This window comes from Ciconia boyciana, chromosome 2 (genome assembly GCF_034638445.1).
Source record: "Ciconia boyciana chromosome 2, ASM3463844v1, whole genome shotgun sequence".
Taxonomy (NCBI): domain Eukaryota; kingdom Metazoa; phylum Chordata; class Aves; order Ciconiiformes; family Ciconiidae; genus Ciconia; species Ciconia boyciana.
Genome location: NC_132935.1, coordinates 162,742,767 through 162,770,713, shown reverse-complemented (window position 1 = coordinate 162,770,713; position 27,947 = coordinate 162,742,767). Strand labels below are relative to the sequence as shown.

General features: G+C 37.0%; 2 protein-coding genes across 3 annotated transcripts in view; one reads left to right on the top strand and one right to left on the bottom strand.

The window, feature by feature from the left end:
- GORASP1 (golgi reassembly stacking protein 1) overlaps positions 1-14,715 on the top strand; it is a 28,936-nt gene extending 14,221 nt beyond the window's left edge. For both annotated transcript variants that reach the window (XR_012041281.1, XM_072854783.1), the window contains exons 10-11: positions 10,570-10,632; positions 14,095-14,715. Coding sequence is in view for 1 of the 2 variants with exons in the window: in XM_072854783.1 (XP_072710884.1) it covers positions 10,570-10,603 (34 nt within the window). In the remaining variant the exon portion in view is untranslated. The remainder of the gene's footprint in view (positions 1-10,569; positions 10,633-14,094) is intronic.
- On the bottom strand, positions 150-27,947 carry WDR48 (WD repeat domain 48). Its single transcript, XM_072854778.1, has 19 exons — positions 27,880-27,947; positions 19,591-19,731; positions 19,180-19,258; positions 18,819-18,901; positions 18,571-18,700; positions 15,665-15,753; positions 14,674-14,775; positions 14,067-14,291; positions 12,575-12,649; positions 12,126-12,228; positions 11,721-11,818; positions 9,733-9,840; positions 9,207-9,303; positions 8,588-8,683; positions 6,318-6,426; positions 4,746-4,833; positions 4,101-4,177; positions 2,792-2,984; positions 150-2,168 (listed from the first exon to the last, which is right to left on the bottom strand). Exons 1-19 carry the CDS (start codon positions 27,925-27,927, stop codon positions 2,073-2,075), a joined length of 2,037 nt encoding a protein of 678 aa, XP_072710879.1. The 5' UTR covers positions 27,928-27,947; the 3' UTR covers positions 150-2,072.

Genomic DNA, 27,947 nt, shown 5'->3' with positions numbered 1-27,947 from the left:
GGTTTTGTTAAGGCACTGCCATTTCTTCAGCCATTCCATTACTTGAGGCTTCACAGGACTTTGAAGTCCGTTGTAGTACAACCATTAAGTGGCAATGGTCCAAGCTCTAAAATTGCATAATTGATCCAATACACAAAACAACTGGAAAATATTTTAACTAAAGCCTTTTATTCTATACAACTGTGAAACATCATTTACCCTTCTGGCATTGCAGACTCTTCTGTCAATCTTTCCTGAAACTGTGTTTCGAGATGGTTAGAAAGAAAAAAAGAAGAAAAATTACAACCTTGGCTGATTTCAAACAAAATTACTGGGAGCAATTCCAATGTACACAACAGGACAGCAAGACAAGCAGAAAAAAAAACCCAAAACAACCAAACCAAACAGTGCCTATTGGAAGAAGCATAGACCCTTGCTATTAATAAATACAAGTCAGGACAATTTATCAATAAAATTTACAGTTCCGTTTAACCATTTAATTCACAAATATCACTAAAAATGTGCAGTTATAGCACAACTGTGTCAAACCAAGCATACACAGAAATGGGGATTAAAAACTGAAACTGACTCTCAAAAGACAGGGAAAAAGACATGCTAGCTTAGTTCTGAACCATATTTTTTGTTTAAGCAATGAGTTTGTTTAGCTAGGTTAAGAGTGCAGAAGGTAATGATTTGACTATTTTTTCAAATAAAATACGATGAAAAATATTTTACTTTTTGTTTGACCAATACAATCCCAGTAATATAATTTATTGGGACTTTCTTTAGGCCTCAACCTAAATCTTGATAGCAAGATACAGGAAGGGCAAGAGCATATGTCTCCTGAAGAAACTCGAATAATATACTGCCCTTTGAAGGCACTTGTGCTTCTGCTTCAGACAAGAGTCATTTTTACACAATTTCTTTACGAGGAGTTGTAATTTGTTCTGGCTACAAATGGTTTTCTGGGACAGCCCCACATTTTCTCACGAAAAGCTGAAATGCCTTTACCCCCTCCCCCCCAATAAGTTAAACTCTATAAAAGACTACTATGAGTCTATGACAGTCACAGATTTTTAGAAATAACAGTGAAAAGAAGATCCGCATACAACTATAACAAAAGAACAACTGCATATAAAACTTTGGAAAAGAAGAGTAAGTACTTTTATATCATGAATATGAAATCTGATGAGAAGTTTCTAAAGTTTAACACTAAACATATGAAGTTATTTTCAGAATGGTCTGAAGTTTTAACAAAATGTCACATAGTTTTGGAGCACAGTTACCAAAAATTAGGCTAGTGTGTCTTTAAAACACTTAGGACACAGTGCAGGAAGTAGTTATACATATTTAAAAAAAAAAATCTCTTAAGTTGCTGCAAAGCATGTTCACTCTTATGATGCACAGCATCATTGGACTGACCCTGCTACAATATTGATCTAGTGTTCTCATTCTGCATGTCAACAGCTCTCTAAAGCAACAATTGCGTTGCAGTACTAAAACAATTCTAATGTTAGCCTTTCATTTCCAATTAAGTGGGCCAATTCTTTCAAGTATGCAATACCTATTTTCTGTTGTTTTTCTTTTCCAAATTTCTTTAAGTGGCAGAAATGTTGGAGTAACCTGTGAGAAATCATTGTAGGAACTTTATGAATGGAATGTACTAAAAATACCTTGTGTGCAGTTCTGAATTATACTGTGAACACAGCGACTAATATGGCCAAAACGGTTTCATATCAAGCATGAGCAGATGAGGATATTATGTTCTGGAAAAACAAAAGCAAAAAGGAGGAAGCAAAAGTCTGCACTGGATTACCATCCATTCTCTGTACACCTCACACAACACGAACCACTCAGGGACTTCCCATCTCATTGGCTGAGACTAGGACAGACTTTAGTTTAAATCATATAGATTTTTTTCCTCTATATTACAGATCTATTAGTCACTTCAATTAAATGTATACTTTCCGTCCATACTGAGTCATTAGAAGTCTCATCTACCTTAGGGGTTCAGTGGGCTTCTATAGTACTACTCTTGGAACCAGTACAGTATGGTCAAGTAAATAAGTAACCATTTGGCTCCACCACTCCCTTCACGTTGATTTCTGGCGATAATGAAGTGTCAGATCACCACCACTCTTCCAAATGAAGTGCTTTACGGTTCGAAGGTCCATATTCGGATCCAAAACCTAAACAGTAAAAATTCATCTTTTATTCCACAAATCTGCTAGATTGTCAGAAATTCAAAGATAAAACACACTGGTTGGGCAAAACAATCCTATGGGTGAACTGGCATCAAAGATGAACCATGCAAACGCTCAGATTTTTCAACTAGCAAGTAACTCTAACGCATTACTGAAAGATTTTAGCAGTGTAACATATAACTTCATATTACAACCACCTCCTCAATATTTAATCTTCATGCACTTATTACACTTACTAGACAATTCATGACGTTGGATACATTTTAAACTCTGCTAGAAATGTAGAATTTAAAACATTCCAAAATTTCTAGAAATGGAACTCTATGGAATTGTATTAAGTCCATTTGTTGAGTATGAGTAAGTAATCCTAGAAAGGCTACTAGTCAGACCAAATTGAACAGGCATACTATATCAATTCTTTGATCCGGCTATCTGCAGCTGGCTGAACTCGTGTCAGCAGTAAGTTAACGTGATGTCAAAACATTTACTTAGTTTTAAAGGTAACAGATAATCTATAGCATATTTCAAGCTCAGTATTCAGAAATTCACAACTGATTCATTGCTAGACCTTGGTTTTGTTCACAGGCTAGAACATCCAAGTAACTTACCTGGTCCTGGCACAGAAGTTCAATCTTCTCCTCTGCTAGCACAGCAATGTCCTCCTCTTTTTCTTGTTCTCCTGCTTTTTCATTATTGGAAGAGCTAGTTGTCTGAGACTCATTATCCAAGTTTATGATTTTCTCGTACACATGTTCCATCACTTTTCTCACCTGAAGCATATCACTTGCTGACAGTCGGTCTCTATACAAGGTAAGCAAAGTTTGGCAGGAAAAAACTTGAGAAACTATATTTCTTATCTTCACAATACCTCAATCTGTAGCAAACTATGCAAGTATACAGATAAGCTCTTTATAATATAAGTGGTATGTTTAATAGTCAATTATCAGGATCATCCAGAATACCATGATCACAACAGCTATTTATCCGAAGATTCACACAGCAAAAGGGACTCAGAAAAGTGGCAAGATATTCAAAAGACTGAATTCAAATCAAACTTAGAGATATTCAAAAGACCGAATTAAAAATCAAACCTTAGATGAAGAGTATTGTACACAACCCTCATTCTTTCAGTAGCAAAGGGATTAGTAAGAGAAGGACAGAGGATATGGAATAATAAAAGAGGTAAGCCAGAATATGCTGTTCACCCTACTACATTAACAGAAGGGCATTCTAAAGTAATAAGCAGCAGCAGTTTTTCCACAAAGTACACAAAAAGCCTATGAAGCTCCTCTTTCACAAATTGTCTCTGATGTGAAGAATTCAATAAGATTTAAAGAGGAACTAGGCATTTGTGGAAAATACCCAAAATTGTTGCATATAAGTGGTAGGCATACTGTCTATGACATTGACTTTGTATCTGAGGACCTGCATTGATTTCTAACCTATATAGCTCCCAGTTACAGCTAATGTGACAGGCAGACTCTCTTGCATTCCCTACTGTCAGGTTTTGTACCTTTTCTTTTTAAAAAGCTATTATTCATCACTGTTAGCAACAGGAAACATAATATAAAACTGTGGTTCTGAACAGTGTAACAATATATTAAGTTCCTCTGTTTTCTGATTAAATACCACAAAAGACAGAAGGTCTAATTTCAGTAGTTAGTTCTTGGACATTTCTTAGCATAAACTTCAGCAACTGCCCATTGAACCCAAAAAACCTACAGTTCTTTCAAATACTCTGATACAATTCAATACTTCAGAGCGATGCTGCTTAAATGACTAGAAACTTCTACAAATTAATCAAGCAGAACACAATTCTCTGGCAAACAGGGCTGGGTTTTTTGTCGGGGGGTTTTTTTTTTTTTTAGCTTACAATTCTCTTTCTGCAGTTTTGAGAGTCAAATACGCATTACTTACTTTTTTAGAGTTTTTGCCCCTGATGATGAATGAGGTTGGAGGTAGAAGGGAATCTTATTGAATTTGGGCATATTTTTCTAGAAGGAAACAAATTTGAAAGTGTTAATTTAGGATGAGCTGTTATCAGCTCCTATTTCCACCAGCTGGTATGTGAAATATATTCAGCTCCTAATTATCAAAAACCAAGAGAGATTCTTAATCAACATAACCACCACAGCTAACTTCCAAATTACTCATACTCCTGCGATGCTTCAATTTAGATGATGCATATATCATCTAGCTTTTGAATATAAATTATCATTTATTTCAAAAGAAATTAGATGGTATCAAAAGACTGCAGCAATATGAAGAGTATTATCTGTTCCTGAGCTCCACACTTGAAAAGCATACCAATTATGCACAGTACTCTGAATTCTTTTTTCTAAGACGTCCTGTCAAAAGAAAGCGAGCAAAAATACCTTAACTGGACACATCAAAAAATAATTAATCTCAGAGGGTGTTGAATACAGACCTTGAGACCACTTATTTTAAATACAAACAGGGCAAAAATTTAAAATGTCATTTCAGATCCTGTACAGTTAAAAAAAGTGCAATTCACCTTAAAGCAGACAATAAAAAAGCAAAATCTATACACGTGATACTTACATCCACAGTGATGTCAATTACCCATTGTGGCACAGTTTCGTTAAGAAGCATAGATTCAGTTTCACCACCCGAATCCCGACATAACAATCTAAGACATACAGAAATAACCTCTGTGAATGAAAACAATTATTGTAATGTGCATTAAAAAGCTTTCGGGAGAGGATCTGCCCTTTTAATGGGCAGGGAGCTTGAACTTGGTTAGCTGGCCCTTCACATCATCAAACTTACTGGGGAAGTGATCATATATTTTCTGTAAAGACCAGAAAAACTAGCTGCAGGAAGAAGACAGATGCCTAGAGCAGAAACAGGGAGAAGTATCTCAGGAGACTACAGGCTATGGCACAGAGAAATTTAAAAAACTACTTTGCTCGTGGATTGCGTATGTTTGTGTGTTGAAGTACAAAACTGTCAGGAAAGAGGAAAGGCGCCTGGCATAAAGCAGTTCTTTTCTGCTTGGGAAAAATGAGCTTTGCATGTAAAGCATCTGCTAAGCCCTCACCAAATGGAAAGAATAAGACCAATTTTAAGAAATGCACACATACAATGGTAAAACAAAGCCACATGTACTTTTATAAATTCCAATTAAGTATTTTGTCAGAGAGTCCTGTAAGCCACCTTTTAGGTCCAATAAGCATGGCTTGCTCCTTCCAATGGTGTATTTTCAGTGTTCTCTTGAGAACAAGCTGTATAAGATGTAAGATTCACCAGTACAGAATGGATGCAAATATTAAGCCCCAGCTACAATGTAAATACATTGATACTGCAGGAAAAAAAAAAAAAAATCAGTTTTCAAAGCTGAAAAAGGTTACCCTGTTTTACTGACCAATTCATGGACTGAAGGTTACATAGTTTTTGGGCCTATTCAGCCTGGGAAACAAAAACAACAAAATCAAACATCCCCCACACCTCAAATTTAAAATCCACTATGTCAGTAAATATTAAATGCTTCACGGTATTTGAAAGCTTGGCATTTGTTTTGCAGCACTATTAAACTCTCTCTGACGTATCATATATCACAGTTAGGCTTTTCAATGTAGAATTAAAAGAAATAGAAGGGTAATCAGTATATACACATTCCAACACAGAACCTGTGCTCCTACCTGTCAGGGCTTAGGACCTTCTAATGGGTCATCAACTATAATTTTGGGAGCAGAAACCAACTCTCTAGTGAGTAAGATCTCCTGAGTCATTAATGCTCAAAGACCAGCACAACAGACTGGTAAGAGAAGTTCTACAAGAATCTAAAGTAGCACAATTTCAGTGTAAAACAAAGTTCAGTGAATCAGTTTGCAGGAAGACGGCACCCAAAAAGATATCAAAGCTATGGCATACAGCTAAGAACAATATACAACTCTTACCGTTGTAAAACTCCACACCTTGTTGGTGTTCAAACTCACCTACTCAGTTGGACAATGCAAAATTATCATTAACAGCTGCTTATTTTGCCTGTCAAGGGCATGCCTTGAATGTACAGTACAGAACGGATGCAAGTATTACATTTTGATAACATCTCTGCTTGCACAAAGGAAGTGATTGTTCAGCCACTGAATTTACACTCTTGAGTTTTTATACCTGAACAAAGTGCGTCCTCCAGCCTCACCAAAAATAACTGGTGTATGTGGTGGCACTTGAAAGTATCCATTTCCTTTCTGGACTCTGTTCTCCTGCTCACCATTCACTGCTGGAAAAAAAAAAATATACACAACAGTAAGGCCTTAAAACTGGGTATACATAAACCAAAAAGTGTCTTTTCCACCTACAGCTAATTTCATAAATTAACAAAATCATAAGCTTCATAAAAAACAAGAAAATCCCCATTTCCAACACATAGCAAGTATATAAAAAGGAACACTAGAGAGTAACTACATCAATGCAGGTTTGTGGAAGGCCTATTTCAAAACCCTTTGAGAGAAGGGAAATAGAGCTCATGAGCCAAAACCTGATTATTAGTTTTCTCCAGTTCCTTAACAGAATTCTGAGGCTTTGTCAAACTGAACAAGACTAATATTAGAAATCAGCTAAAGAGATTCCACTAAGACAAGACTATCTTTCCCCTCTACACTGACAGTACAGAACTCTGAAGGATGTTAGCTTTGCTCTTCTACCTGGATTTGCCAGATGTCAAAATAGTGTGCTAGTAAAGCTCGGACTCATATTTCCTTGAAGTTACTGCATTCTAAATTCAATTTATTTTTAGCTAGTTATAGCAGCATGCTCTTCAAACACTGAAGAACCTGATTCCGCATCAGATGGGTAGGATAAGATTAAAGAAAAATCAGCATTATTTATGCACCTCTTGAACAGCGCAGCTTCTAGTCAGTCAGATAATCTTGAAACACAATATAGAAGTATTTAGATGCCTTCCTTTCACTTGAGAAAGACGATCTCGATTACACTGCAGCATCTAATTACTATATTTGAACATGATGTTGAATTCAAGCAACATAAGAAATTTAAATGGCATAGTCTCATGAGATGAAGAATTCCTTAGCTTCCTGACCAGCAACACATGTAGTGAAAGAAAGGTCAAAAATCATATCAAGCAAAGAAATGAAAAAAGAAAATCCATTCTCTATTAGAAGGGATGAATATTCTACTGAAGTTAGAGCAAGTGAAAAATCCTACAGTTTGGAAGATTTCCTCATAACACTTCTGTTAACAAATTGAGAGGAACAATACTGCACCTATATACATACATATATATATATGTATTTAAGTTCTTGTCTCTTTACACAAATTTCAGTGTCCAACAGGCACACTTTATCTTGTTAAGTCACTGTTCAGTGTCAGTTTCTTAATTGCTACTTTTGAAAGGGAAAATGAAGACTGATTCTGTAGTGAATATTCTAAACATTCCATTAATCCACAACTGTTCACAGAAATAAGTAGTGCAGCATCAGTGTTGCAATAATACAAAAGCCTGAGTTGTACTTCTCATATATTGTCTGGCTCTTAAGCTGTAGACTGCCAATACACAAAAGTAGGAGAACCAGCAACTTTATCCAGAAAAGCCTGCCAAGTGCTGTAACCCTCCACGGAGGTCATTTTTGAAAGCAGAAAGTAGCTAACTCTTGGCACAACCTTTGTCTAAGATATTGCTGAACTTACAGTTTTCTTAATTGTATTATCTGTAGAAAGTAATTCTTTAATTGCCAAATACAAGACTTTTCAGTCAACTCTGATCTGGGTTGAATTCATGTCAAAATAATCCACAAACTTAGGAGTTATACAGTCTCTTTTATTCTGCCAAATTCAGCCTCTATCTTACATTTTACATAGCTGTGCTTTTTATCTCATGCCTGATTAGACTTAGCATTATTACCTTAAAACATCACTCCAAGATGGTTTTGTATAGACCATGTATTATTCTAATGGCCATTGAATATATTTTTTTCCAATAAATCTTTCTTTCATTTTATATTGTTCATAATACCTAGAAACAAATTGGAATTATGTCAAGACAATACTAGCTAATGTTGAATGACTGAACTATTGCTCTTTACTGTCATTATCTAGGCTGTTTCTTTTCCAAGTCAAGCCTTAGTTTTGCCAGTAATTGTTTTTTTGTCAAGGCATTATGTTTCTGTAATTTCAGAATCATCTATTCACCTACTTTCTTACAGACTAGAGTCCTTAAGATTTTCGCTGATACTTTCAGAAGAAAGCTACTCAGCAAGTTTTGGTGTAAAGCAAATTTAAAAGCATTAAAAAGTATTAGTCTATAATGCATACAGAGACAGGTATAAGACAGCAAATCCAGTTGTATCTGTTAAAGAAACAGAAATATAAATGAACAGAATGTATGAACAAATCCTAAAAAAGGAAGATATTAAAACACTAACCATGATTTATTTCATTTTCTTCTTCATCCATTGGATTGATATGTGTTCTAGGCCAATATTCCAGAAGTGCTTGTAGCAGAAGCCCTCCAAGGTTTACTGTCAAGACACAGCAAGGTAGAACTTCAGTAACATAAAAACCATTGGCATCATAATATTCTACATTGGATCCACAGCTGAAAACTTTCCCAAAAGTTTGAGTAGTTCTGTTCCCCAAACAAACTATTTATGGGCACAGAAAGCTGCTTATCACAATCTCAGAGCTATATGTTACAATCTTTCAGAAAAAACTGATTTTAGAATCACTAGCGTTGGATCACTCACATGCTGTAACATTCTCTAGATTAGGTAATGGTTCCAAGTTTGGGAATATTACCTTTTCCCTTTTGCTTCTTGAAGATTTAAAACCAAGTTAAATAGAAAACTTGAACATGACTGCAATGTTTCAGAAAAGATAAAACATTCTCATTGGAGAACTCTGCAGAGTTGAGTCTCAAGAAAATAAGCCCTAAAATCCAACCAGCTACTGACATATGTGGCACTGGAATGCTTTGAAACACAAATACTGGAATTTATTCTGCTTTTTTGTCTCAATAAAACACTAATATTAGTTAAAACTTACATTTTGGATCAGAACCATCTGGACTGCTAAATCCAGCATCCTTTGCTGAAACCCAGGCTGCAAAGCAGTCACTTTCATCCAAAGTAATTGTCAACATCTGTTGGAAAAAGACCACCAGGAAGAGGAATGCAATAGTTGTTTTGTATTAAACAACTCTATAAATTTATTTTGTTCATACTTAGCTGGGAATACAAACCAAAGAATTGCTAAATGTATGACAGCACACTTTGTTTACCAAACTGTATTAATTCATAATTGGTATTGGTGGATTTAAACTAACCATACCATGAGGGGTGAGGGGGGAAATCTGTTATTCAGATTATTAAGAACTGAGGGAAAATTTGCTGGTTTGCTTCAAAATAAATCTAACCCATCAGATAAATGATGATCGTTCTTCAAAACTTATAACACACTAAAACCTTTGTGAACAAACAGTATATGAAAATATATGAAATACATGTGACATTAGAACAACAATACATGAAAATATGACATTAGAACAACAGGTTTAGGAGTTGTATCTCACCCCAGTTTTCAAGTCTACTGAGAACCAGTTTGGCACATACACCATTTTAAATCTCTTCTTAATTTCCTCCTCAAAATCTACTTTCCCAAGGTCTTCAACTTTACATGCCTGTACACCAAAAGAAATACACAAGTTTTTAAATTCTGAGTATTGAGTCATATCAACACCTCAGATCTTTTACTTGACTTTCATATACACTTGGAATGATTATGACTTATGATTTCTCCATGCGTACTGTAGTCCAGAAACACACAAGTTAAAGGTTCAAATTTTTGTCAAAAAATTGAACAATAGTTAATGTGGTAAGTAACTTTTATTTTTCATTTATCATTTATTTCTGAGGTAGTGGCATCAAGCCTGTGGAAAGGTATGGAAGTATTACTTCACATTAATAAAGAACATTTTTCCCCTATCACTGAGCAGATAGCTGTCTTCTAGCATCCTCTGTCATTCTTCTCCCCATCAGTATCAGTATTTCAGTACAACTCTCCATCAAACACCAACATTTGTTGCAAATCTAGAAACAAATTCAGCTCAACTACTGCAATGGTAATGGCAGTGAGTGAATTTGCGTGCAGATTCTTTTTTCCTGTTTTAGTTTATCTATCTGTTTTATTTTATACTTTTATTTTTAAGGTTCCTCAAGTAAGTCTGTTAACATCCGAATTCTTGTAATCCACTTGCAGACTCATTGTGAAACCTGAAACACATGCTTTAAGCAAACTCTAAGGATTGTAACCTTGCAAGACTTATTTCCTCAAAATCCAGGAAAAGTTACAGGATGCAAAGATTGAAGGGTGTAGCTACAGGTGAGAAAACCTCCCTCTTTTCTTCCAGCATCCTCAACAGTCTCATCTTTAGAGCACAGTGATCCTACACATAAGATGACACTTTGACCTGGTGAGTAACCCCATCTCTAAAGTGAGTATGTATTTAAACATATCTAAGAGATGCTTCTGAAACCCTTACTAACAAAACAGAAAAAAGAATTGCATGAAAGTACAAATTAACATTAGCATTTGACTTTGGTCCTGAGATCTAACACTGTACTTAAATATATACCAACTGTAAACGGAAAGAAAGAAAGAAAAGCTATTCACTTTTCCACAAAAGTAATCTAGATCATTTTTAGTACAAATCTACATTCTCCAACTTAATTCCCTTCTTTCTCACTTCAGTCAGCAACTCAGTAAGTTAGCTGGGGGTGCTTTACTTCACTACTGAATCTTGGCTGGAGTGCTGCATAGTTCAAGATGAAAAAAAGATTTAGAATTTCAAACAGGATTTTGCGAGAGAACAAATTGCTGACCACCTCACTGATCTGGGATTCCAGTCCTTTCTGCACTCTTTTCCCTCTCCTCTGACCAATCACTGGGTAAAGCAAGATAAAGAAATGCCATGCCAAGTCTCTCTCTTCTCACAGGAGCAAGTAGCGCTAGGCGGAAGCCATGCTTCCTTCTGCTAACTTTCCTTCCAGTCCTGCCTTCCTGCCTGCTATCTTGCCAACTAACAAGGGAAGTGGTGAGTTCACACTCTTGGACTACTCCACAGACTGCTAGTCAGCACACTCGCTTGGGATCTGTGGGTTTGTAGCAAGACCTGAAGCACAGGTTTCCCTTTTGCAAGCTAAGCTTTCTTATGCTATCCCATACTGCATTGGGCAGACATGGCCACGGGCCTCTACGAGCCCTCTTTGAAACAAAACCCAATCAAAACAAACATTACTATTTTCAGGACATAATTCAAGGGTCTGAATTTCAGATGAATGAAGATGTCAATACCTAGCATCACGTCAGGCAAAGATGCAGAAAAGCTCAGAAACGCCCCCTCCCCTTTCAAAAAGCAATCTTTGCATTATGTCTTGGGACAGAAAGATGACTTACTTTCTACCACAGGAATCTCACACACTAAAAAAATATATTAAAAAAGGTACAAACTAATTAATCATCCAACAGTAGATGTTTAATCCAAAATTATAATATACTTACCTTCAAGACATCCCAGTATGCCACATTATTATTTGTGTCTTTGGTTAATATGTGTCTCTTGTCGTTAAGAATGTGGCACTGAATAATACTAGCACCTCCTAGCAAACAAACAAGAATTAAGGTCACTACAGTGATTTTTTTTTTTCCCCCTCATATTACCTTAAACTGTATAACACGACACGTGTGATTGTTCTTTGGTTTCACTATTTTGTGTAAGACTTGGATATCACCAAAGTTTAAACACTATTTTAACTGTAACTAACACTAGATAGATGATAACCACATTGTCTTGATTTCGTTTGAAATCATAGTATCAAGTACCTAAAAACTTGAGCCAGTCTTAAAGATCTAGCATTTCTGCTAATGATAACAGATTTTAAGGTACCCAAGAAAACAGCTGTTTACCTTTTATAACTTGGTCAGGCTGTGTACACAGGGGTGGTATAGGATTGGTACAATCATTATCATAATCTCCAGATGCTCTAAAATTATGAATTCCCTTCAAAGTCTAGGGAAAGAAACAAAACAATGACACATTCATAATAATCTATAAACTTTGCATTTACCTGTGGGTAATACCTGCCAGTTCATGCTGCTATTTAGATGTTAACCATCCAGTTCCGAGTAAGATAATTTATTTCTAAAAGCAGCATAGATAGATAGCAAGGAAGTAATTCAAAGCTTAATGTCTTTTGATCAATTTCAATATTAACATTTTATGATTATTTTAAAGAAAGCTTACAGACCACAAGTCACAGTCAGATTGCAAGCAACAGTCCAACAGTTCCCAAACCAAGACTGCAAGTCCCATGACTACTTAACTGAATTCACAGAGTGTAAAATATATCACTTACCCACTTATTGACAGAGGATTTAGTTGTTGCAACCCAAAGTGCTGGAGGAGGATCAGCTGATCTATCAAGTTCCATCTAAATAATGAAACCACAGATAATTTCAGGCACGCTTAACTGAATTTTCCTTTGTTCAATTAACATTTTCTCTGTGTAGACCTGTTCCCATACTTGGATGTATCTCAGAAACAGCACTACTTTCAGCTTACTAAAGAAATACAAAGTTTAAATGAAAAATAACTAAGCTGTAATTTTTTAAACTCCAGAGAAATTGTCTCAAATATTCAACAAATAAATTCTGGACATGGACAATAGTAGATGCAATGTGTCTAAAGACCCAGTATTTAAAAGTTGCTTCTAGCATGGTGCAATCTTGTCTAATGGACAGTTTGATAAGTGCAATATTTTCTGCATTACTTTGCATTCAAATACTTCACATGGTTAAAAAGAGAATGTAAGAAGTTCTGTACTAATTAAAAAGCAGAACTTTATATGTTTGGCTCTGCTATTACATTTCTTGGACAACAACGAATCACTGTAGCTAAGATCTTAGAAGATCCCTTCTGATCTTTGTACAGCTGACCATAGCTTTCATTTTCTATTTTGAACTGAAATTTCTCAGATTCTGACTTTTTCAAAACTACATTAATACATCCAGGATTTTATCTGAACATACTAAGCCAGAGCTCACTCACAAGGAAAGCCAGATTGCTTACATACTGGTATCCGTTTCAATCGCACATTCCTTATACACCTACGTGTTCCAAAGTCATGTCATCTAGAGTTACAGACAGAAAAAAAAAAAAAAAAAAAAAAAAATCCAAAAAGCAGTCTCTTCAAAAGACTCAGACTGGTGCATGCAGTTTTCTCCAGTTAAGAAAACATCATGTATAGGTGTTCAAAAAACCCACAATAAATTTTATTCCTGGTTCCCATGAGTATGCAATATATTCTAACACAGTCCTGTGCATATATATTGCTGCTAAGAAACATCCATTTTTGTCTAAAGCCTTGGCAATGCGGGCTTAGTTTCTTAAAACCATACTAGAGTCTGGTAAAAACAACTTTTCACATTTGAAGCAAATTCAATTTCAGTAATATTTGAATTTGCCTATTTTAGGTAGCTACCAGGCATTTATCTTCTTCAGACAATTAAGTTTCAGACGTAATTTAGGAGACAAAGCCCATGTACTAAAGATGTGGTGTAGTACCAATACGTATTCTTTTATCAACTTATACCTCAAGCCGCTATTTCATTAGACAACATGCGATACAATTACACTTTTCTACCGTGAGGGTGACTGAGCACTGGCACAGGTTGCCCACGGAGGTTGCGAAGTCTCCGTCCTTGGAGATACTCAAAAGCTGTCTGGACATGGTCCTGGGCAATCAGCTCTAGGTGGCCCTGCTTGAGCACAGGGGCTGGACCAGATGACCTCCAGAGGTCATTTCCAACCTCAACCATTCTGTGATTCTCCAAATTAAACTCAATTACCTTAAGAACTGGTGCTTTTTCTTCACAGATAAGCACACGGATATCAGGATTTCGTAAATCTGTACAATAAATCTTCCTGTCTCTTCCTCCTGAATAAACATGAGTGAAGGCTTCATTGACCTGCAGAGCCCAAACACCTTCATCATGGACTCGATATGTGGCTATACATCTCTGCTGCCCAAGGGACCACAGACGGATAGTCCCATCAGAACTACCTGAAAGACACTGAGCAACAACCATCATACTTAAATCAAGCAGGTATTTAAGTCTTTTAAAATAATTTTTTCCATAAAGAGCTTTCATAATTCTTATGGTTATGTTTTTCCATTAAGACGGTGCTAAACAAAGACTGGCAGTTAAAACGTCTGGAAACTGTGACTAGAGTTGTTATGTAAGCCACCCCCTCCATACCTAGATGGACCTGTAATAAAACAGAGCTTTCGCCCACCAGCCTCCCTCCCTTAATCACTAAATATCTGTAAAATACTTGTTAAGCTACCTTCTGTAATCTATGACATAATTGAAAAAATATTCATAAAATATTGAAAAAGACTAATGACATTTCTGCATTCTGTAAAATGCCTTTGTCTCAAGTTAAAGCACATACCTGGGTGCCATCTCTGTTCAACAACAAAGCTTTTACATTGTCCGTGTGCCCTTTGAGTTTCATTAGTTTTGCACAAGTTCTCGGATCCCACACCCTTAGAACCTACGTAAACAGACATTGGATAACTATAATTAACATCATTCTTCCCACCAATGCATTTTCTCTACAGAAAATTAAGCCTTTCCGAATAAACTGACCCTTATTCTGAACACACAGACATCCATCATCAAAAACATACTTTGTTACAACAAGATAGAGATAACTAGATCTTATGCACCTCTAATAATCAGATGTGATTTTCTTCGCTTGATTTTAATTTCATTTGCTCTGGCTTTTTCTGTCTTCTTAAGAAATTAAAGAATGGAAGCAACTGGAAACAGGATAGTGTGATGTGGGTGAAAAAAAAGATTCTGAGAATCCTCTCAGGTGCTTCGCTGGTGTATTCTATTTTCATTTTTATATTGACTTGGAAATAAAATTCTCTCAAGGTTAGATTAGGTAAAAAAACAACTCGCAGGGGACTTTAGGGTGTTTTACCTTCCTTTACAACAAAGAGCATGGGCTATCTCTTGGGAACATTTGAACTTCATTAGCTCACTTCATTTCCCACCTCCTGCAGGGGTCTTACAAATTGATGGCACCATTTCTTTCTTACCTGGGGCAACTGCTTCAATTTTTATAATCATCTGAGTAACGTGCCCCCAAAATCAGAGCTCTTGTGGTGAAATGTAATGATGTCTGGTAGAGAGAGGGTTACACAAGATGATCTGATTGTGTCTTCTGTGTATATCTATATGGATATATACACATCTTCAAACTGAGGCAGGTATTTGTATCTACACTTACACTCCCGCTTACAGAAAAAAGTGTCTACCCTCACTATTAAAAACACAAAAGCTGCTACAGACATGACATTGAAAATGAATAAAATTGTCTCTTTATACTAAATTTTGAAGTGAAGTGGAATGAGCCTTACCAGATTTTTGCTTACCTTTTCAGTGGACCCCGATACAATAACTGTTCCCATTTGATTCATTGCAAGGCTGTAGATAGAGTCTTTGTTCCCACTCAGGGAAGAAGCTATTTCAAAATAAAATTTACATTTTCAATTTTAATGCTGTCATTTGAAAAACATACTTATTCACTCAAAAATTTTAATAGGTATTTTAAAAGGATGTTTAAAAGGATATTTTAATACCCTTTGACCCATGACAACAGTGCCACTCTACCCCATACAGTTGCTTTAAAAAGAATGACTGTAGACAGCATATTGCTAGGAAAACCCCATCCTGATTCTTAATCTACTGCTAGCATAAAAACTAAGTAACTCCTCAGACTTATGGTCATTACAGCCCTGGTGCTCTTTTGGCACCACAATTCAGTGCCAGGACCATCAAGGTACTCTTGCTCTTCTCAACTACTTCACCAGAGAATGATACTTCTATGTGATCTTAGAATACATAGCATTTGGATTTAAGTGCAGAGATTTTTTCCCAAGCCAAGCAGCAGTAAAACTCTACATTATATATTAAAGGCGCTTCTCTTAGTTCAGCAGAGATGCATTACTGAAGTTACACTGCAGTGTTGAAATATGTTACTTGAGCATGGATGCTGCTGGAAAAAACTGTATGGATGCATCTGGGAAAACTGTATGGCAACTCCTTAGCGTCACAACTGTCGTCAGAGTTGAAGAATTCTGCACCTTCTAGCCTAATCTACTTTTGGACAGATTAAAGTACCAGTCTCTCAACTGGGAAAAGCACAGACACAGCAAATGAAAATCTTCTATTTGGAGAGCACCATTAGGCATTTCATCAAGCCTCCAAACCATATGATCAGTATGCCAAAAAGGCTAAGAATAGCAACAAACTGTATTGCCAGCAAAAATGTGAAACTTTATATAATGATTTATGTATATTATGGAAATAAGTTTCTAACACAGTATTTGTGACCCAATATCATAAACATTTTGTCACCGTGAAAGAATTATGCAGCTTTATGTCAGGGTCCTCTTAACCACTAGCTATGGCTATCCAAATGTAAACTTTCAAATGAAATCTATTATTTGTAGCAAAAATAAAGTCATAGTCTTCCACTGTCCCCAGAGAATAGTTGAAGGCAAAAAGCAGAACTGAAAACTCTTGAAGGTTAGCACACTGCTCAACAACCATAATAATTTATGAAAGGATAATGTCCAGAGTTATCATAAGCAGGACTTCAGGTATGGAAGAGAGAATCTTAAGTGTGCAGAAGCAAAATTTATGCCAGAACAAAAGCAAAGCTCGACTCCACCCTCTTCTGGAAGGGACTACCTCTCAAAAGCAAAATCTCTCCACTTAATTTATATTATGGCTATGCTGACTGAGAGACTCATTAAAACTAGGCTTCCTTTTACTGTTGGCTTGTGTACGTTGCTTCCCTGTAATCAGACAGGAAACTAATGCATAAGAACAATCTTCATTTGGACTCTGAAAAAATCAATATTGTTTGAAAGGACTGAGGAAAACCAGATTCTTTAAGGACATATACTGTGTTCTTCCCAACAGAAACACTGTTAGTTGGGAGCACTAGAAAGAAAGAAAAACAACTCCCCTGCTTCCCCTTTCTCCCCCTTATGAAACATTACTGTTCTAACTCTAGAAATGCAAATTTATTTCTGTCATCTTAGCAGTAATGCCTCCACTTCCATTTGATCTCGGGCTCAAAACAAGCATCAGCTCCTCAGTACTCCCCGTCTCCCAATTATGATTCACTTGAATCATTTAGGTTCTGTATCAGTGTTGCAGTGCTCAAGAAATCCTTTTTTTTTTTTCCCCTCACAACCGAGTCTTCCTGTAAGCCAGCAAATAAATTCTTCCTGCAAAAACTCCCTGTTCAATCAGAAGACAGCATAACTTACAGTTATCAGCAAAGTTTGGTGATAAAATAATTCTACCTTCAGTGAAAGAAAACTTCTGGGAAATATAAGGTAAATCTACTTAGTTATGTACAGTCATGTGCCATCCCAATACCATTCTGCAGTCCAACAACACAGCTCACTAGAAGCCATCTCTCTTCTGAAGGCTACACAGACATGACAGCATAAGAGAAACATAAGAGAAACATTCCAGAAGAGAAACTTAACCAGTTCTATCTTGACTATTCTAAGAAAGCGGTGCTGGAATTGCTCTATGGGGAAAGATCTCATAATTTATTCTAATGTCTTTATTGCGATGGAGAAGCAGGACAGACCACTTCTTAAAAGATGATGATGATGAGGATTAACCCTGATAAGTAGAATCTACGGACAGTTTCCCCTTGTGTTCTAATATCTAACTAGTGAGTTCGCTCTCACTAGTATGCTATCCTTACATGTAATTAGTGCTTAGTATTACTTCGCATGCTTTTAAATCTAAATTTATCCAGTAACTTTATTCTTCCGACAGATAGATTTGATAAATGTATCAAGTTCTGCTTTAGGAGCTGTACTGCACTTTTTGCATCATCTATATAAACAAAACAAAACAACCCTCAAAACCCAACCAGATTATAATACACAGAAAATGCTCTGACAAATAACCTAAGGGAAAATTTCTATAATGGGTCAGTTGAGGAGCAAAAACCTTCTCAAGCTAAAGCTCTATCAAGTTTCAGAGAATACCAGCACATTACATTTCAGGAGAAAATGTTCAAAGAGACCTGTCCTCTATTCTAAATGCCATGACTGTGGGCTGCTCTGGATTTTCAGCTATTACAACACGAAACGGATGGACTGATTACATACTAAAACCACCTTAAACTTTCTGGCACATTTTTTATGTACACACAGAAACAGGTATCTATAGTTTTAAATTGATCTCACAGATTATGCTACTCAATAAAATGCACTGCATTTGCCTCCCCTCCCCAGGTACCTACTTGTTACGGTGTTATTTGAGGCAGTCAGTGCTGTTAGAGTATTTACATCCCAGAGGAATATCTGTCTGTCCAGCCCGGCAGATGCTACCAGTTCTTTATCTTTTGCATATGCTAAGGCTTTCACATAATCCTACAATAAAGTAAATATAACAACATGAATCAACAGCATTATCCATTTGAAGTCTACATCTTAATATTTATAAGATTGTCAGTGATAACATACAGTATTTACAGATAATGTTTTTCACCTTATGCGTCCTTAGTGTTGACATGCAAAATCCCTTATGTGCATTCCACACTTTAACAGTAGTATCTGAAGAAGCAGATATCACTAAATTGGAAAGAATAAACAGTAAACTTTAATGGCTTATATATTACTTTAGAGCATATTCATACTACTCTAATTTGCTTTTCAAAAGGATTAAAAGAATCATATACACATTAAGATTTTCATTAAAACATCTGCTTACACTATTTATCAAATTTACAATACACATCACAAATTAATTTTACATGCTAAGAAAAGATGGAAAAAAATTAAAGCAGCAGATAATATACTTTTATACACAATTTCTGAATATTGTAGGTTTCAAATATTTAAGTACTTACATGTTTTACCATTGCAGCAGAGCACAATATCATTTACCCAATCTGTGTGATGTTCCATAGATGCTATATAAGGGTCTTGCTGCAAATTAAGAAAAAAAAGTTTATAAGATCTCATCACAAACGGAAAAGACTGTGACTCTTAGATCCTGTTGCGATATTTTCTTCAACCTTCAAATGGATCAAAAGTTGCCTAATGCAGAGTTGCTTGAAGTCACTATTCCAGAATCTTTTTGTGAAAGAACTACACAGCTATATAAGATATCACAGTATGAGCAATATCAAAATGATTTTCCTATCATAATAAGTGGCAGCTGTTAAAAAACAGTATCAGATGTACACCTGTAGACGGCTTACCAGCATGATAACTTGGAAAAAAGTAGGTTTAGACATAGGAATCCTCTCATGACTTACCTTGTGCTGATTGACACTCCATATCCTTATAATAGAGTCTCGGCCTGCTGTGAAGAGTCTATTTAATGCTGGATCCAGCTGAAGTGCATTTACCCCGTTTCGGTTATACTTCTCCACTTCATCTCTAATCACATAGGAGACCTAAAATACATTTACACAAATCCAATTATGGTATTAAGATATTGACTTGGCCATAAAATCCTAACATCTAATTTCATCTTTGTGAGGCTCTCGGGTAGAAAATATTAAGAGCTTTACAAGCGTTAAATAAGTCTGTCAGTTTGAGAGTTACCAACACCACCTCAGTCATTTCCCCCATCCCAAAAATGGGGAAGAATCACAGAGAAGATATCAGCAGTGCTAGAACTGGAGCCTAAAGGATTATTTAATCATTACAACTCAAGCTTAGACCCAGAGAATCCTTCATTCAACTCCCTGCTCTACACAGATATTCTGTGTGATCTTAGACAACACACAGAGTTTGTGTCTCACTTCCTAAGTAGGTTTCATAGTGTCTGTAGCTGGGATGACAGTATTTCCCAGACTCACAAGGGAGAGGATACGGTCACTAAGGATTATGAAGCACTGAAAGACTGCAGATACAAATTCTAGCTATTTCAGGTATTGCTATTATTTTGAAACTAATTTTTTCAAAACTACCTACTTTCTAATATAATAAGAAGCACAAATATTTACTGCTCTTTCAGATAAATTATTCCTTTAGTTTCATTCCTTCTGTATTTGACAGTACTGCGCGTATAGGTTATTTCATTGTTTTGTTCAGAAACACTAAAAGGAGATTTAAGGAGACATACTGCAAAGGCTACAGCACTCTCCATTATTACAGTTCAGTAAACACAATTATAAGGCAGTGCAGTTTCTTCAGAGCTACCCCATTCACACTGTGCTGCATCTCTCCTTATCACAGGGTTTATGCATTACTATGAGGAAAGCCCTCACACTTAAAGAAAAGGAGGGGAAGCTGCCAGCTATGACTCTTCCCAGATTTTGTAAAATATAATCAGAACAACAAGGTAAAATTTTAGGCTTGGTATGATCCAGTCTGCCCACAGCAGGAATCATTTGTATACATAAGTACCAGTGTTTTGAAAATGCTTTCAAGGAGTAGTCTTGGGCTAGACATCTGAAAGCAATTTTTCACTCCAATAACTGCATTATAGCAGTATAAAGAAAATGTTTTGCAGACCAGATCTCAGTTACACAAAATAAACCCAACAAATTAAACAAAATGTTTAGTGGTCCTTATCATTGAAGAAACATTTTACAGCATCTGAGATTCTATACCACAAGAACTGACAGGTCCATTTGGTGAATGTGGGCAACACCTCAACTGAATTATCCCGTCCCAGTGCAGCACAGTAAGAGAACAGACGCTTCTAGAAAGCACACATCCAGTCCTATCCTCTGTTTCAGAAACAGCTGCAACAGCTCTATAGACCAACACTGAAGGATGAAAATTAAGAGCCTCCTGAATCTTTCCGCCCTAATACCCTCCATTACCACTCCACAAGTCCATTTACTACATATATTATGTTATGTCCCAGTGCTCTTAAAGCACTTCTTGCTCACGGTCTTTGTTAGCCACTCACAGTCCTTGTAGAGTCACAGCTCTTCCTCCAAATTTCAGACTGTGTCCTAATTTCCAACACTCTCAGCTTCTCTCACCTATTCCAGACTCATCCATAATTTTCTTGCTATCCATGCTCAAGTCTCTGCCTACACACAGCTCCAGAGATGTTACTGAGAGAAGACTGAGAGGTTACTGCGTCAACCACACATAATATTGTTATAACACTTCAAATACTTGAAGTTTGGTTTGGTTTTGGGGGTTTTTTGGTTTGTTTGTTTTGGTTTGGTTTTTGTGATGCAGGGAGCAAGATGTATGTGCAACTCCTCACCCGGGCTTGATCATATCATGTCTACATCGCTAGAAGACCCGCACAGACTACTTCAGTAAAAGAATGTTACAAAGTCAAGATTTAATGTGATACAAAACACAAGGCAAAGGAATGGCCATCGAATTCACACTGCTTTCAAACTCTTTGAATAAAGCCAATGAAAATACTCTGTTAAAAATACTAAGTGTGAGCAGGTAAGACACAAATTAAAGGAATTCAAAACCTATAGGTCAGTAGATTAAATCTGATGTTAGTGACTAGGAAGAACAATCTCTTCCTGAAATATAGTGTCAGACTCAAGATCAGCAGGGGCCTTTCAGCTCTTGCTTCTCCAAACTGCTAGGATATTTTTTTACAAATCCTCAATTTTTCCATTTGTTCCTCTTCTGTCCGTCACCTCCCATATTTGTTAATATTTTCAGGTATAATATAGAGCTCTTCATTCCACTCATAAATAAGACTCTCAAACTATGTTAGTCACCCAAGCATTTTAAGGAGCTTTTTGCTCATAATAATGTTACTTTTTTTAATTTGCAGGAGTTCAAGTAAAGAACAGCCATAAATAACTATTTTAAAAATGCAAAAAAGCAAATGGTGGCTTACTCTAGTAAATAAGGTACTTTTCATATATGACTGATACTTTCACGGGACTGTGGAAATTGAGAGTCATACTTCTACATTAATCTTGACAGAATTAAGGTAGTTGCATAATTTCTTAAAATGCAGTGGATAAAATATTTTCTTGCTAAAATAAAGAACTAAATATTGTTCTTAACAGAGAAACCAGCAGTGAAAAAAGCTCATAGAGATTAGATGTAGTAAAATAATTTTAACTTCTTTCTATAATGGAATTTGCATAACTATTAAATTTCCATCTAGAAGACCCTGAAACTGTGGCTGACGGCTCAACTGGGTCCTGTTTTTCCATTGTTCAAAGATACGACAGGGGAAGACTGACAACCGTTTCCCACTACCACCAGTGCCGAAATATTCAAACGAAAGTGAAATTTAATTTGCTCTTTATTCCTTTTAATAACTTCCACACGTGAATTTAGTCAAACATCTCTCGGCAAGTATTGTTTATATTTTACGAGAACTGAGACAAAGAGAGGAACTATATTGTTTCAGAGTTAATGAGTCTGTGGTAGATCTAAGAGCGAATGCTAGATCTCGGTACCAGTTCAGCATTAAATATAGCATCATCCTTCTTTCTTCCTGTGAGAAACTTGACAAAGTAACTCTGCTGTAACAACTGAATTTAAAAAAGATTAGAAACTTATTTCCTACTGTTCCTTTTTTTAATGTAAATACATGATAGCTTTGATGGAAGAAAAGATGGCAAAACAAAAAAAGCCTGACAAAATGTGACTGCTACTGTTCATAGAATTCAACCAGCTACTCTTGTTTCTCCTCAGACTTACAATTCTAGAAAGTTTTATTTTCCATCCACAGAAGGAACAGTATACCTTTCAGTATACCTTTCCTGATAAACTGTCTTAATTTTTTAAGATATAAGAGTAAGAAGGAAAAGAAATCCCTGTTGTGTAAGGAAAAGGTAATGATCATTTTCTGCATGTCACGGGAAGAAACTGTGACAGCCATTTTTCAATTATAAAGGTGATTCTAATCCAAATTAAGCATGTGCTCCTTAAAATTATTTTTTAATTTCTTATACTAAAAGCACACGGGGGAAAAATTAAGATGAAATAAAACGATTTTGTGGTCAGCAAGTTTATTGGATACCACACCAACATTTCAAATGAATACTGCTATTTGAGCAGTTAGGTAAGGACAAGACAAACCACTTTTCATGAAGAGAATATGAATTGAAAGCGATGACTATGGCACAACAATGCACTCTCCAGCTCTTATTGGAGGCCGAATGACATCCTAGTAACTGTCAGTTGCTTACGTTGGAAATACTTAAATTTTTTTCTCATCCAAAACAAAAAATGTTAAATGGTCCACTCTTGTAAACCAGTCACTGAGACTGAAATAAACATCTTCTATATTAAAAAAACTAGAAGAAGACACACAGAATATGTGGCTGAACTAAAAATAACCTCACAAGACATTTGCTGTACACCACATGGAACCTTTTAGAAAGAGGCACATAACACCAGAAGCATCCAGGCTTGTATTCAAATACATTAATTATATATTAACACAGAGGGCCAAGTTACAGATTCCACAAAATATGTTGAAAGGGTGTTGAAATGCCTCTCTTAACACAGGGAACTTAAAATGGATCAATAAAAGCAACAACAACTTGATTTAAAAGACCTGACACTTGTGTAAGAGTGGTGAACAGCAGGCAAGTTCACTAAACCGAAAAGTTCGCCAAGATGAACAGAGGAAGATTGCTGATAATCCACGTGTCGTTCTCCATTATATTCTTATTTTTGCGAAAAAAGGTCAGAAAGTGTTTTTTAATTTATTTTTTTAAATTTGAGCATCACTGAATAAAGAAATATAAGAACTATTAGTAAATAGAGTAACTATACAAACAAATACAAAAATATAAAGTATACGTTCAAGTACGTGTGTACACACACATATCTAAACAATGTAAAAGCAACAGGCTTTTGGCTGAGAAGAAATTGCCGTGGTAAAATTCAACTCTGACCCACAGCATACACATTTTTATCGCTCCAGATAAGGCACTGTATTCTGCCTGGAAAGGACTGCGAAGGTCACCAGGAAGTTACGACTCTGAGCACCAAATGGCATTCACTTCAAACAGAGCAGACTGAGAGCACGTTTCTGCTTTGTTCATTGCGTTGATTCACAAAGTCAGTTGCAAACCACAAAGATAATAATGACTATGATATAGACCATAGTCGTTTTATTGCCGTGATGGTCTGGGAGGGGCAAGATTTGTGGGATATGAAATATTTTAATAATGACCAAGGCCTTTTACATTTATACTGCTGTAGCTTTTATAAACTCCCATAACAAATAAGAATCTTTCACTGCAGCAGTGCACAGACATTAAGGGGTGATGGACCCTCATTATAAAGAATTTATGGGATTCAGTAGCCTAAATGGATCAGGACTAATCATTTTAATGACTATCTAAGAGCTCCAGAGATAAAGATACTGTCAACTGATACGTTTCGGCACACAAAGCCAAGTGAATTTCGTACAGGACCTACAATGTGTTTCCTTCATGGATGAGTCTATCAGCTGATCTGAAATCTTGTTACCCTTGTTACCTTACATGTCTTATAACAGATTTTGTCTTAATAGATGGGTAGAATCTGCTTTTAAAAATATCGCAACACCATCATGGTGGAGGAAATGGTGAACAGCCGAGCTCTGACAGCACCCATTCTGTTTCTAAGTAGAGAAAAATTTCAGACATAAATGCTATTGCGAGCAATTAAAAAACTGATATTTCTCAAAATCACTGGTAGGATTGCATGAGATCTGACATAAATTGAATCAAAAAATGAGAGAAGCAGCAGTCAACCACCAAAAAAACCCCCCAAACCTATTGCCTTAGTATCTTGGTAGGGCAGATGTATATCTTAAACTAAGTTTTTAAATTAAAAACATATTGATATTTGAATTTTTATCAGGCACTCCAGGCCCTAGAATAAAAGTAATGGAAGGCATTAAGTAGTTCATTTTATCCTTTTACAATGGAATCAACTTACTGGCTATTCGTTTGCTTAAGTATTATGTATAAAATAAATATAATTTATAAATATGATTTATATATTTATTATATAGAAAATATAAAAATAATTTATAGATAAAATCTAATAAGTTACAGCGTACAAAATCTAGTGCGCTTTTAATAAATGGTACTATTAAAAAAATCATGTTCTAAATGTAAAGGGTTTTTTGTTTCACCACTTTCTACTTGCTGTCATAATGCGGTATTAGTGCATAAATATGACAAAGTCAGTGCAAAAAGATCTTATTCTGTACAAGACTTAAAGACAAAAAGGACTTAAAATTAATTCAGTAATTTCATAATAAAGATGCTGATCCAGATCACTTATGGCAAAATTCCCATGTTCTGTCAATGGGTTTTGAGTGTGGGGGCGAATTCATTTTGGCCAAGCAGCAATTTGGGAGGGCAGTTACAATGCAGCCCCTCAAGGGCAGCTACTTTAAGCCACCTGCTGAGAAGTGGCTTCATCTTGACTTAATTCACAGTAACATATCTGAAAGCTACAGCATATAGCCAACTGTTTCTCATCACACAGCAGTGTCTGACACAGCTCTGCATCCCCATTCCCTTCCCAAATCAGACAACCTTACTACTGCAGCCTTCAGACATGCATAGCTAAGCTTAAGGAACACCAATAGCCTGCCGCTGGACATTTCAAATGCCTGACTTAAAATAAATTCCATGCATATAAAAAGGTAAGAAGTTTAACGATTTAAATGTGAGGCCTAAAACATCTATTCTGATTAAGCCCTTATAAACATACAATTATATGCAGAAGCACCCTAAACTGACTATTTTGGATGGTTCTGCTTACCAGTAAAACAGGTGCATCCAAGATAATAATAGTTCCCATTTCCATAAACTTCAACCAGCTCTCCTGCCATGTAAAGAATCAAGTTCCTTCATGCCCAAGAGGCATTTTTTTAAAAGGCTTCTTCCCCTAGTCTCATAGGTTTGGGAGAAATTTCTCCTCCTCTCACTCTCAAAAGCTTGATGTAGCAGTACCCTAAATGTTCAACCATTGGGAAGCAAGTAAATCATTAGTGGTTTTAACTTTCCATCAGTGGCTGGATACAACAGCCACTTAGAATTCCATTACACAAACAAAATCCTGTCTCTAACCAAGTAGGTGAAATAGTAAGAGTGCAAGAAAATACCCAGCTTCTGCTCAAGGTTTTAGATATGCTGATAATATAACCAAAGTTATTCTCTGCAGATCTAGACTTACAATGTACTGGCTGAGACACAGATCAGTGTAACAGTACATGAAGTGAAAAAAAAATCACATAACACAATAAAAGAGGAAAAGAAGAAATCATAAACCAGGACAAACCCACCTGTAAATACAAGCTTTTGAGCTAAGTAATGTTTGGAAAAGGAATGTAGTAAGAAAAAAGGAAACAACGTACTCTTTGATGCACATTGCTGTCAGGGAAATAATACTTCATAAAGAAATAGGACTACATCAAAGACATATCTAGTTATCATAAAATCCCCTTCCTTAGGAGAGCAACCTGCAAAAACTTGTTTATGGCACAGGCAACGAAGTCAATAAAGGGATATTATATTTTGGATTCTTTGTATTTTAAAGAACATCAGAGGGTTTTTTTGGAAGGGCAAGGGAATTCTTTATACACTATTGATCAAGTGCTTACCTTAACCATGAAAAACACTAAAGGCTATAAAGAAGTGCGCATTTCCTCTGTGTGATAAAACGCAAAAGATGCGTTCAAAACCAAACCCACCTCTGTTTGGAAGGATCCTAATGCTATTTCAGGCTTAATCAATATTTCTTTTGATCACAGCGGATAGATACAGCTGAAACTTGCACTTGCCACTAGAGGCAGGCAGCCTTGCACATTGATAAAGCATTAAATCTTTTCCATAGTGAAAGCTGTAAAAACGTTTGAAGTGCTGGTAGTATCACAAACACGAACAAAAAAGTTGAGGACCATAATAAACCTATTTTCATGACTTTTACTGTTAAAGAGTCTTGACTTTTTACACACATTTCAGTAATTCCAGTCTCCACCAAGGCTATAACTGTACTCATAGCTACATATGAGCCCACACCACGAAGCAGGATCGTCTCGCAGGTGAGCTGAGAAAGCTTACACCCACCAGACTGCCTAGGCCACGGTCCTCCTTGAAGAAAGGCTGACCGGAGCTGGAAAGGGCAGACGGGCGGGGTGGTTCAGCTCTGCCTCCTCCGGGCTGGGGAACCTGACCCCGCTGGGCAGCGACCGACACCCCTTCCCCCTCGGCGGCCAGGCCGCGCTGCCAAGGGCAGCCACTCGCCCCTCCACGGACGTCAGTGGAGGTGGGGGAGCGCCACTGGGGCGGGGGGAGGGGGGTGCCTCCCCTTCACCTCAGTGTTGCTGGGAAAGGGAAGGAGGGGACTGCGTTGCCATAGAAACCCCCCAGCCCTGCCCCCCAGCTGAGAGCAGCCGCTGCCACAGCCCCTCAGGCCCGCTCTCCCCGGCCCGGCGCCCTCCCGCCGCTCCCCGCCACCTGCCCGCCGCCCGCGCCCGCAGACCCCACCCCCGCCACCGCCCCTCTCCCGGGCCGCGCTCCGCCTCGCCGCCGCAAGCTGTCCTCCTCCTCCTCCTCCTGCCGGGCCGAGCCGTGCCAGACTCCCGCCACGCCGCGCCCCCCCGCAGCCTCCGCCGGGCCCTGCCTCGCCCCCACCTGCACTTTCCGCCGCCCCGCCGTGTTCTGCCGATGATGCGCCGCCATCTTGCATGTTGACACTCTGA

Coding starts and splice junctions, on each gene's coding strand:
- WDR48 (XM_072854778.1), bottom strand. CDS start 27,927: ATGGCGGCGCATCATCGGCAGAACACGGCGGGGCGGCGGAAAGTGCAG. Junction 11,819..12,125: donor GCCTGACCAAGTTATAAAAG/GTAAACAGCTGT, acceptor TTTGTTTGCTAG/GAGGTGCTAGTATTATTCAG. Junction 2,985..4,100: donor GGGGCAAAAACTCTAAAAAA/GTAAGTAATGCG, acceptor TACCTTGTATAG/AGACCGACTGTCAGCAAGTG.